Below are 12,563 nucleotides of genomic sequence, written 5' to 3'. Positions count from 1 at the left end.
AAAACACTGTAGCACAGTAATGGCTCCAACACACGGACAATTATATAGCTGAAAGATGACGTCGCTGTCGGGGAAGACATCAAGCATGAAGGGATGCTGGTGGTTTACAGCTGTCAGCGTATCTTCGATTAGTACCACAGGCCCACGCAAGTGCAGGAGAAAGTCACCCATAGCATAGTACTGATCCCACCCGCCTGCGTCTGTGGTGCGCTGCATGTTTGGAGTCGCCGATCACCTCGATGATAGCGTTTGCGGAGACGGCCAACGACCTAGTGCAGCAAAAATGTGATTCACCCGACCAGCCGACACGTTTCCATTGATCGACGACCGAATCCCTCTGTGCTCATTGCAGCCGTAACTGACAAAGTCATTGGATCAACATGTCACCAAAGAGGGGTGGTCTGCTGCGGAACTCCATGTTCAAGAATGTACGATGAACGGTATGCCCCAAAACACTTGTGTTCTTTCGGCAGAGATAACATAATTCACCATCTATCCTATTTTACCGAGCAAAGAAGCCTACGAAACCCACGTTCTGTGAAGAGCCGTGGAAGTCAGACCATTTAGTGCGTATTGGTAGTTTCACTGTCTTACATTTTTGCATAGGTGTAGCAGGTGAACATTCGACCAGCTTCTCCATTTGCGAGATATTCGTTCACAGACCCTGCGTTATAACAACCTACTCTTTGTCAGAGTCGCTTATCTCGACGGATTTTCTACATAATTTCCGTCAATACTGAGGCACTTGTCACAACGTTGTACCATAGAAGTCTGCCGCCTGACTTGTTAACCGCTGCATCACGACTGTTTTGACTTAGTCATCGTCTTGAAGACACTGACCGCCCAGGTGTTTCATCAAGCGCAGGAACAGATGGTAGTCACTGGGCACAAGATCAGGGCTGTACGGAGGATGATCTAGAGTTTCCCATCGAAAATATGTGATAGTTGTTTTGATTCTGGTGTGACGTAGGCCACTCATGTTTCATCGCCCGTAACAGTTTGGCTTAAGAAATCATCACCGTCATTGTGGTACCGCTCAAGGAAAGTCAATGCACTGTCTAAACATTTGGTTTTGTGGACATCCGTCAACATTTTCGGTACCCAACGTGCGCACAATTTTCGGTAATTCAAGTGCTCCGTCACAATGCCATACAAAACACTACGAAAAATATTAGGAAAGTCATCCCGCAAGGAGGAAATCGTAAAGCGTCTGTTTTCTCTCTCCTTATTGTCCTCTTCCTGCACCAAACTTTCATTAACGAGCGAAGGACACACACTCCGTTGTTCATCATGCACATTTGTGCTGCCATCTTTAAATGCTGTCACCCACTTTCTTATCATTCCTTCGCTCATAATGTTTTCTCCGTAAACTGCACATACCTCACGATGAATATGGCCTTTAGCACTTAGAAATCTTATAACATCCCGTACTTCACAGTCGGTGGGACTCAACGATTATCGGAGGCATTTTCAACTCTCAGTACACAACGTATACAAGGAAGAATGAGACTGCAATTGCGTCAGTGTGTAGATTAAGGTACAGTCTTTCATGTAAAAAAAAAATTATTGAGATATCTTAGCACGTATTTTTTTAATTTCAATTTGTTACTGCATCCCGTGATCGCAACGCCACCAGGCAGCATCTAACGCCGCAGTGGATTGTAGTCATAATGTTTTGCTGCTCAATGTACCGGGTGACCAAAAAGTCAGTATAAATTTGAAAACTTAATAAACCACGGAATAATATAGATAGAAAGGTAAAAATTGACACACATGCTTGGAATGACATGGGGTTTTACTAGAACAAAAAATAAAATAAAAACAAAGTTCATAAAATGTCCGACAGATGGCGCTGGACAGCAAATCTGCTACTGTGACGGGTGAGAGGAACGCCGATATGTTACAGAATCTCATCATCCCCAGCCTGGCTGATAAACGCCTGTTGGAACGTACGATGTTTATGCAGGATGGCGCTCCACCCCATATTGCTAGACGCGTGAAAGATCTCTTGCGCACGTCGTTTGGTGATGATCGTGTGCTCAGCCGCCACTTTCGTCATGCTTGGCCTCCCAGGTCCCCAGACCTCAGTCCGTGCGATTATTGGCTTCGGGCTTACCTGAAGTCGCAAGTGTATCGCGATCGACCGACATCTCTAGGGCTGCTGAAAGACAACATCCGACGCCAGTGCCGCACTATAACTTCGGACATGCTTTACAGTGCTGTTCACAACATTATTCCTCGACTACAGCTATTGTTGAGGAATGATGGTGGACATATTGAGCATCTCCTGTTATTTTGTTGTGCTAATTATTGCTAATCTGATCAGATGAAGCGCCATCTATCGGACATTTTTTGAACTTTTCTATTTTTCTTTCTAGTATAGCCCCATGTCACTCCAAGCATGTGTGTCAATTTGTACCTCTCTATCTACATTATTCCGTCATTTATTCAGTTTTCAAATTTATACTGACTTTCTGATCACCCGGTATGTCGATTTGCATGCCCCTAACCTACCCCAATAGGCGAAGGGTAGGTAAAAGGCAGACTGAAATATTTAGTCAGCCTGCAGGAGTTTGATCCCACGAACTTTCGCTTTCCATGCACACCCTTTACCAGAGTAGAGCACCACGCCTGACAACTCGCCACATAACCTTTGACCAACTCCAGTTATACGAGGGCTATCCACAAAGTACATTACGTTTTCGTTTGTGTCCGTTAGGGGAGGGACTATCGCGGCAATCTTGGTGTGATGGCATTCCGCCGCTCAGTCGGCATCCTGTCGTGCTAGTGAGAGGTTCGTGCTGTTCTCCGTTGAGTTACTGTGACAGTTTGAAATGTCAGCGTTAATTGAAAATGCCGCGAAATGTGAAGTGCGTGCTGTAATAAGGTATCTGACTGCAAAAAACTGTACACCGATAGAAATCTGTCGGCAGCTTTGTGAAGTGTATGGGGACAACATAATCACTGAAGGTGGAGTGCGTCAATGGGTCATAAAATTTAAAAATGGCTGAACTAACGTTCACGACGTAGAGCGAAGTGGAAGACCCAGCATAGTGACTGCCGAACTTGTCGAAAAAGTCGATGCCGCGGTCCGTGAAAACCGTAATTTCACAATAACGGAACTCTATGAATTTTCCACAAATTTCACGAAGTTTGTTGCACGAAATCATTACCGAAAAGCTTGGTTACCACAAGTTTTGTGCAAGATGGATACCAAAAATCTTGACATAGATTCACAAAAATCAGCGATCGCATCGTAACTGGTGACGAAACATGGTTTTAGCATGTGAACTGCGAGACAAAATTGCAGTCAATGCAGTGGCGGCACACAAATTCCCCCCAAAAACCCAAGAAATGCATGCAGACAATGTCGGCAAGGAAGGTGATGGCGACTGTCTTTTGGTACGGAAAAGGTGTGATTTTTGTGGATTTCCTGGAAAGAGGCACTACAATAAACTCTCAAAGGTATTGCCAAACTCTGCACAACCTCAGAAGAGCAATACAAAACAAGCGCAGGGGAAAGTTGGGCTCAAAGATCTTGTTGATTCACGACAACGCCCGGGCCCACACGGCAAATGTCACTCGTGAAGTTCTCGAATCTTTTAAGTGGGAGTTGTTTCCTCATCCGCCGTACAGTCCCGACCTGGCACCGAGCGACTTCCACTTATTCCCAGCAATGAAGAACTGGTTGGCTATGCAGCGTTTTGATGACGACGCACAGCTTCAAGAAGGGGTAACCACGTGGTTGAAGGCGCAGGCTGCCGAATTTTACGACGAAGGAATTTCCAAGCTCGTCCATCGCTACGATAAGTGCCTTAATTTAAATGGGAACTATATAGAAAAGTAGTATTTAAGTGTGGCTTTCATCTGTATATAATTTAAAAAATTCCAATACTTTATTTATTTTTAATTCCAAAACGTTACGTACTTTGTGGTTAGCCCTCGTATATTACAGTACCATGCGGAAAGGATTTAACGATTAAGTTGACAGTGCGAGGGCAAAAAATTACAGCAATCCACAGACGGGGTTCGTTGTGCATCAAGAAGTATTTTGTGTTAAATTTGCAGGCATGCAGCACGTGAAGACATTGGTGGTGCAAATAGTAAAATCACTGTAAACGCAAGCATAATTCCACTGTAAGTTCCAACAGTATTCGATGAAATTGAATTAAGAGTATGGAGACTTTTCATAGGACTAAAAAGTACATTGGTTAAGTCAAGCGACATACCTGCAACGATTTTGTTATTTAAAACTCGGTGTTGTTGAATTTATGAAAGAAAAAGGAATACAGGAACGAAAATTAGTGTTGTGGACCGGGGCCGTCTACTTTGATGAAAATCTCGCTGATGCCTGGTAGGATGGATGGAAGGGTTCTATGACAGCACACACACAATGAAAATAACACGGAATTGTGAACAGTAAAATATATTTCTCAGCTTTGGTAATGCTGGTTACAGAAACGGTAGATGCAGGTTTAGCCTACCTGCCCTGCGCTGGCAACAGTTCCCTAAACACAAAATTAATAATGGACTCTGTATTGAAGTGTGCCTTTCATCTGTATATAATAAAAAAATTTCCAATACTTTATTTTTAATTCCAAAAGTAGTATACTTCGTGGATAGCCCTCGTAACTGTGAAGGGAAGGCTGTGAGACGCTGGCGGTGTGCAGGGAGTGCGGCTGGCGCAGCAGCTGGAGGCGATGGTGGCGGCGGACCCGCGCTTCGAGGTGGCGGCCAAGCGCCACCTGGGGCTGGTGGTGTTGCGCCTGCGCGGGGACAACGCGCTCACCGAGCGCCTGCTCAAGCGGCTGAACGCGCGCGGCCGCGTGCACTGCGTGCCCGCCGCGCTCAACGGCCGCTACGTCATCCGCTTCACCGTGACGTCGGCGCGCACCACCCCAGACGACATCGCCCGCGACTGGGCCGAGATCCGCGCCACCGCCGACACCGTGCTGCAGCCCGACCGGCCGCGCGCCAAGGTGCCGCTCGCAGGTCAGCACCGCTGCACCGTCTTTTCCTGATGCTGACAGGGGAACCTTCCCATCGCACCCCCCTCACATTTAGTTATAAGTTGGCACAGTGGATAAATCTTAAAAAACTGAACACAGATCAATCGAGAAAACAGGAAGAAGTTGTGTGGAACTATGAAAAAAATAAGCAAAATATACAAACTGAGTAGTCCATGTGCAAGATAAGCAACATCAAGGCTAATGTGAGCCCAGGAGCGCCGAGGTCCCGTGGTTACAGTAAGCAGCTGCGGAACGAGAGGTCCTTGGTTCAAGTCTTCCCTCGAATGAAAAGTTTACTTTTTTTTTATTTTCGCAAAGTTATGATCTGTCCGTTCGTTCATTGACGTCTCAGTTCACTGTAATAAGTTTAGTGTCTGTGTTTTGCGACCGCACCGCAATACCGCGCGATTAGTACACGAAAGGACGTGCCTCTCCAATGGGAACCGAAAATATTTGATCGCAAGGTCATAGGTCAACCGATTCCTCCACAGGAAAACACGTCTGATGTATCTGATGTGATACGCGAATTGGGATGGAAGTTATTACAGCAAAGACGCTTTTCGTCGCGGCGAGATCTTTTTACGAAATTTCAGACACCAACTTTCTCTTCCGAATGCGAAAATATTTTGTTGAGCCCAACCTACATAGGTAGGAATGATCATCAAAATAAAATACGAGAAATCAGAGATCGAACAGAAAGGTTTAGGTGTTCGTTTTTCCCGCGCGCTGTTAGGGAGTGGAATGGTAGAGAGATAGTATGATTGTGGTTCGATGAACCCTCTGCCAAGCACTTAAATGTGAATTGCAGAGTAGTCATGCAGATGTAGATGTATTCTATTCGACACTGGTGACGGCATGTACGTCACCTGACAGGAATATGTTGTCGACCCACCTAACTTGTACACTTGGCGAATGGGTAAAAAGATTCTTCTACCTTGCCCGATTTAGGTTTCCTTGTGGACGTGATAATCAATCCCAAAAAAGTGATCGCATCGGACGGACAGATAATAATTGTCTGAAAATAAAAAATTAAACATTTCACTCGAGGGAAGACTTGAACTAAGGACCTCACGTCCGGCAGCTGCTCGCGCTAACCGCGGGACCACGGCGCTCTTTTTTTCCCTTTAATCTCATTTTGTTCGCTTTAGTTCGGTGCATCTGCTCGGGGCGGACGTCGTAAGACATCCAGTAGAGTTCGATGTTGATCTATTAACTCAGTTCTTTTTATTATTTATTACAGAGGGCATGTAACCCTCTGACCGAACATGCCGAGCTATCGTGCCGGCATCCTCCAGAGCTCACGTTATCCTTGATGTTGCTTGTCCAGTGCATGGACTGCTCAGTTTGTATAATTTGCTTTTTTTTTTCATAGTTCCACACAACTTCTTCCTGTTTTCTTGATTGATCTGTGTTTAGTTTTCAAGGCCTGTCCACTGTGCCAACTTATAACTAAATCTGAGGGGGGGGGGGGGGTGCGATGGGGACATTCCCTTGTGAGGATTCTTACTAAGGCGATACGAAGTGCAATACAAAATCGATGTGACTCGCGATACGAAAGCGACGCGACTCGCGATACGACGTAGGAGCAACCAGTAGTGTTGGCACACGTAGAAACGTAGTTTAAGTGGCCGAACTGGTACACACTGGGACCACAGTGATACAACACCGGTACGATGCCCTGTCGAATCGCCTAGCGCAACATGCAGTGACGGTTGTTCCACGCAGCTTTTATGTAGGATACAGAGGAGGGCAATTTACCTCGTCTGATGTGCTTCAAAAAATTTTGAGTAGGTAGATGAAGTAACGCTACATATGCTTCTGCATTTAGTTTCCCATTATCGCATTTACTTTTTGTGAAAAAAACTAAAAAATCACTGTTTCAGGATTTGCGAATGTTCTCCACAATGCAATCTTTCTCATTCGATTTTGAGGAAACCATTGTATAAAAAATTTTTTTTTTGCATCTTATAGGCTGTAAGTAGGCTGTTTAGGTTTTTATGTTGGTAACGCCACGTAGCGCTCTATATGAAAATCACTGGCTGTGCTATGTGCAGTCTGTGACTAGTTGGCATTGTTGGAATATTCGCTATTGTAGTGTTGGGCAGTTGGATGTGAACAGAGCGTAGCGTTGCGCAGTTGGAGGTGAGCCGCCAGCAGTGGTGGATGTGGGAAGAGAGACGGCAGAATTTTAAGAGCGGACGATCTGTAATTCTGGATATCATGAACGGATGACTTTTGAACATTATTAAGGTAAATACATTGTTTGTTCTCTATCAAAATCTTTCATTTCCTAACTATGCCTATCAGTAGTTAGTATCTTTTATTTAGCTGGCAGTAGTGGCGCTCGCTGTATTGCAGTGGTATGAGTAACGAAGATTTTTGTGAGGTAAATGATTCATGAAAGGTATAGGTTATTGTTAGTCAGGGCCATTCTTTTGTAGGGATTTTTGAAAGTCAGATTGCGTTGCGCTAAAAATAGTGTGTGTCAGTTTAGTGTTGATCAGAATAAGCAAAGAGATAATGTCTGAGTACGTTCAGTTTTGCTCAGCTGTTTGAAAATCAAATAACGTAGAGGTTTATCAGCAAGGTAATTCATAAATTTTTCTAAGGGGATGTTTCAAGACTGATATCACAGCTTTATGGTGAACTGGTTTTCTCTTCGCTGATGCAAGTCGTTGGACAGTTTGTATTTAGTGCACTTTAGGTCATACAATTCTGCGTATCAAATGTAGTAAACAAATCGAAATTGTCTTTTAAGTTGGAATAAGAGCCTTCCAGCCTCAAATAAATACGTGTCATACTTGGAAGTTAGAATCATATTAATACCGACAGCTGCCGACGGGCGTTGATATACACTCCTGGAAATTGAAATAAGAACACCGTGAGTTCATTGTCCCAGGAAGGGGAAACTTTATTGACACATTCCTGGGGTCAGATACATCACATGATCACACTGACAGAACCACAGGCACATAGACACAGGCAACAGAGCATGCACAACGTCGGCACTAGTACAGTGTATATCCACGTTTCGCAGCAATGCAGGCTGCTATTCTCCCATGGAGACGATCGTAGAGATGCTGGATGTAGTCCTGTGGAGCGGCTTGCCATGCCATTTCCACCTAGCGCCTCAGTTGGACCAGCGTTCGTGCTGGACGTGTAGACCGCGTGAGACGACGCTTCATCCAGTCCCAAACATGGTCAATGGGGGACAGATCCGGAGATCTTGCTGGCCAGGGTAGTTGACTTACACCTTCTAGAGCACGTTGGGTGGCACGGGATACATGCGGACGTGCATTGTCCTGTCGGAACAGCAAGTTCCCTTGCCGGTCTAGAAATGGTAGAACGATGGGTTCGATGACGGTTTGGATGTACCGTGCACTATTCAGTGTCCCCTCGACGATCACCAGAGGTGTACGGCCAGTGTAGGAGATCGCTCCCCACACCATGATGCCGGGTGTTGGCCCTGTGTGCCTCGGTCGTATGCAGTCCTGATTGTGGCGCTCACCTGCAGGGCGCCAAACACGCATACGACCATCATTGGCACCAAGGCAGAAGCTACTCTCATCGCTGAAGTCGACACGTCTCCATTCGTCCCTCCATTCACGCCTGTCGCGACACCACTGGAGGCGGGCTGCACGATGTTGGGGCGTGAGTGGAAGACGGCCTAACGGTGTGCGGGACCGTAGCCCAGCTTCATGGAGACGGTTGCGAAGGGTCCTCGCCGATACCCCAGGAGCAACAGTGTCCCTAATTTGCTGGGAAGTGGCGGTGCGGTCCCCTACGGCACTGCGTAGGATCCTACGGTCTTGGCGTGCATCCGTGCGTCGCTGCGGTCCGGTCCCAGGTCGACGGGCACGTGCACCTTCCGCCGACCACTGGCGACAACATCGATGTACTGTGGAGACCTCACGCCCCACGTGTTGAGCAATTCGGCGGTACGTCCACCCGGCCTCCCGCATGCCCACTATACGCCCTCGCTCAAAGTCCGTCAGTTGCACATACGGTTCACGTCCACGCTGTCGCTGCATGCTACCAGTGTTAAAGACTGCGATGGAGCTCCGTATGCCACGGCAAACTGGCTGCCACTGACGGCGGCGGTGCATAAATGCTGCGCAGCTAGCGCCATTCGACGGCCAACACCGCGGTTCCTGGTGTGTCCGCTGTGCCGTGCGTGTGATCATTGCTTGTACAGCCCTCTCGCAGTGTCCGGAGCAAGTATGGTGGGTCTGACACACCGGTGTCAATGTGTTCCTTTTTCCATTTCCAGGAGTGTATATCAACGGGAACTGGTGATAATGTGTGCCCCGACCGGAACTCGAATCCTGGATCTCCTGCTCACATGGCAGACGCGCTATCCAGCTGAGCCACCGAGGGCACAGAGTATAACTCGCCTGCAGGGACTATCTGGCGCACGCCTCCCGCGAGACCCACATTCTCATCTTGTATATCCACATGCTAGATACGTAGTTCCCACCCCAACACACTCATTACTCGTCGAATACAGTCTTTCCAAGTCCCGTAAGAGTTCGGGGAATATGTGTGCATCTGCACAGAAGAAGAAGGTCATGGCCGGTATTGCCAGAACTATACACTTATATGGATATTGGGGTCTGTTCTTTCGGACATGTCCGGAAGAACAGTCACCATATCCATGACCCGTATATTTGAAACGGCAATAAAAACTAAACGAGCAGCGATAGAAATACACCGTTTGTTGAAATATGCTTGGGACAACAGTACATTTTCAGACGGACAAACTTTCGAAATTACAGTAGTTACAATTTTCAACAACAGATGGCGCTGCAAGTGATGTGAAAGATATAGAAGACAACGCAGTCCAAGGGTGCGCCATTCAGTACGCCGTCTTTCTGCTGTAAGCATGTGCTGTTCAAACCTTCAAGTGTGCTGTGGACAACATGGTTTATTCCTTAGAACAGAGGATTTTTCTGGTGTTGGAATTCCACCGCCTAGAACACAGTGTTGTTGCAACAAGACGAAGTTTTCAACGGAGGTTTAATGTAACCAAAGGACCGAAAAGCGATACAATAAAGGATCTGTTTGAAAAATTTCAACGGACTGGAAACGTGATGGATGAACGTGCTGGAAAGGTAGAGTGACCGCGAACGGCAACCACAGAGGGCAACGCGCAGCTAGTGCAGCAGGTGATCCAACAGCGGACTCGGGTTTCCGTTCGCCATGTTGCAGCTGCGGTCCAAATGACGCCAACGTCCACGTATCGTCTCACGCGCCAGAGTTGACACCTCTATCCATACAAAATTCAAACGCGGCAACCCCACAGCGGCGCTACCATTGCTGCACGAGAGACATTCGCTAACGATATAGTGCACAGGATTGATGACGGCGATATGCATGAGGGCAGCATTTGGTTTACTGACGAAGCTTATTTTTACCTGGACGGCTTTGTCAATGAACAGAACTGGCGCATATGGGGAACCGAAAAGCCCCATGTTGCAGTCCCATCGTCCCTGCATCCTCAAAAAGTATTGGTCTGGGACGCCATTTCTCCCAAAGGAATCATTGGCCCATTTTTCAGATCCGAAACGATTACTGCATCACGCTATCTGGACATTCTTCGTGAATTTGTGGCGGTACAAACTGCCTTAGACGACACTGCGAACACCTCGTGGTTTATGCAAGATGGTGCCCAGCCACATCTCACGGCCGACGTCTTTAATTTCCTGAATGAATATTTCGACGATCGTGTGATTGCTTTGGGCTATCCGAAACATACAGGAGGCGGCGTGGATTGGCCTCCCTATTCGCCAGACATGAACCCCTGTAACTTCTTTCTGTGGTGACACTTGAAAGACCAGGTGTACCGCCATAATCCAGAAACAATTGAGCAGCTGAAGCACTACATCTCATCTGCATGTGAAGCCATTCCGCCAGACACGTTGTCAAAGGTTTCGGGAAATTTCATTCAGAGACTGCGCCATATTATTGCTACGCATGGCGGATATGTGGAAAATATAGTACTACAGAGTTTCCCAGACCGCAGCGCCATCTGTTGTTGACAATTGTAACTACTGTAATTCCGAAAGTTTGTCTGCCTGAAAATGTACTGTTGTCCCAAGCGTATTGCAACAAACGGTGTATTTCTATCGCTGCTCGTTTAGTTTGTATTGCCGTTTCAAATATACCGGTCATTTTTGAAACACCCTGTATATGGATATGGTGACTGTTCTTTCGGACATGTCCGAAAGAACAGACCCCAATATCCATATAAGTGTATAGTTCTGGCAATACCGGCCATGACCTTCTTCTTCTGTGCAGATGCACACATATTCCCCGAACTGCATTCTCGTCTTTAAGTGCTGTACGAATCCGTCCCATTGTTCCGAAGGAGACGTATTGCAGCAAGTCCGCATGCACCAACGACCATCCAGCAGTTGTAAACCACGCTGGTGGAGGATTGGAACGCCCTACCAAAAGAACTCCTTACCAACATTGTGGCCAGGGGAGCACGTTGCAGAATATGCACTGCCTCCGTGGGGGTCATGCACCATATTAAGAACCATGTCCGGCTTTTCTTAATGTCCAGCGACCATTTAAATTGCGGTGACTTCAGGGCAATTACTGTCTTTGAATGGAAGTATCATTTCTGTTTGTCTCATTGCGTGTTTCTATCAGTTATCTGCTGTATCATACTATAGTTCTTCTTTCGTCGAGCTATGTTACTTGGCAGTGAAATGTCATGCGAATGTCACTTTAGTCCTTAACTTTTGTACAATAGTGTATAATTCCGTAATGTCGCAGAACCTCATTGACAGAGTAAGGATAGATATTTTAACATATCATTTCCCAGCTTAAGGGGTAGTGTGTTCCGCAGATCTATCCGAGATAGTTTCAATGAGGCATGGATTTTTTTCCAGTCTGACTCAATAGACTGCCTTGCTGGTAGAACGTGATGTTCGCAGTCAGTGATTCAAAAGCCGGCTTCCGCAAAAGAAAGAAACAACGAAATGGTTATGAAATAACTTCTTAGGGAATTGAGGGGGCATGGGAAAGTCAAATAATCCTAATAAATTGGTACAACTACAGTGGTGCGGGACTGCGGAGGACGACCAACAACATTCGCAATCGTCAACACCTGGGCAGCTGGCTCAGTTTTGTAAACCGGGTCATCAGCGACGTAGGCGATAAACGGGATGCAGATCGTGGCTGAAAGCATTTTTCGACGCAAGGAAGAAACTGGAGTAAACCAACTTTACTTCTGTGCCTGATACTTCCAACAAACCTATTAATGAAGATTCAAATCCTCCCCGACGGCTTTTTCGACCTTCACTACAAGCTATGCCCTCCCACACCCCCTCAACTATCCCACTAAGTGTGCTAAATGTGCACTTAATACCTGGTAAAGGCAAGACAGTGAAAAGTTCTAGCGAGAACAGTGAGTAAGTGTATCGAGATGTTAACTCTACATATGCAGATGTGAGCCGACTTCACTTTCAGTGAAAGTGTACGTGAATCGGAAATATCGTGAGTGAATTGGGCATAATCCTGGTGCTCGTTGATCAAGCTGACAAGGTG

The 12,563-nt window shown here is 46.5% G+C and overlaps 1 protein-coding gene across 2 annotated transcripts in view; it reads left to right on the top strand.

The window, feature by feature from the left end:
* LOC126297689 (histidine decarboxylase) overlaps nt 1-12,563 on the top strand; it is a 393,180-nt gene that overhangs the window by 323,015 nt on the left and 57,602 nt on the right. For both annotated transcript variants that reach the window (XM_049988805.1, XM_049988804.1), the window contains exon 13: nt 4,671-4,992. In XM_049988805.1, the coding sequence (XP_049844762.1) occupies nt 4,671-4,992 (322 nt within the window). The remainder of the gene's footprint in view (nt 1-4,670; nt 4,993-12,563) is intronic.

This window comes from Schistocerca gregaria, chromosome X, assembly GCF_023897955.1.
Source record: "Schistocerca gregaria isolate iqSchGreg1 chromosome X, iqSchGreg1.2, whole genome shotgun sequence".
NCBI lineage: Eukaryota > Metazoa > Arthropoda > Insecta > Orthoptera > Acrididae > Schistocerca > Schistocerca gregaria.
The sequence above is the reverse complement of the archived record's forward strand: the minus strand, read 5'-3'. Positions and strand labels throughout refer to the sequence as shown.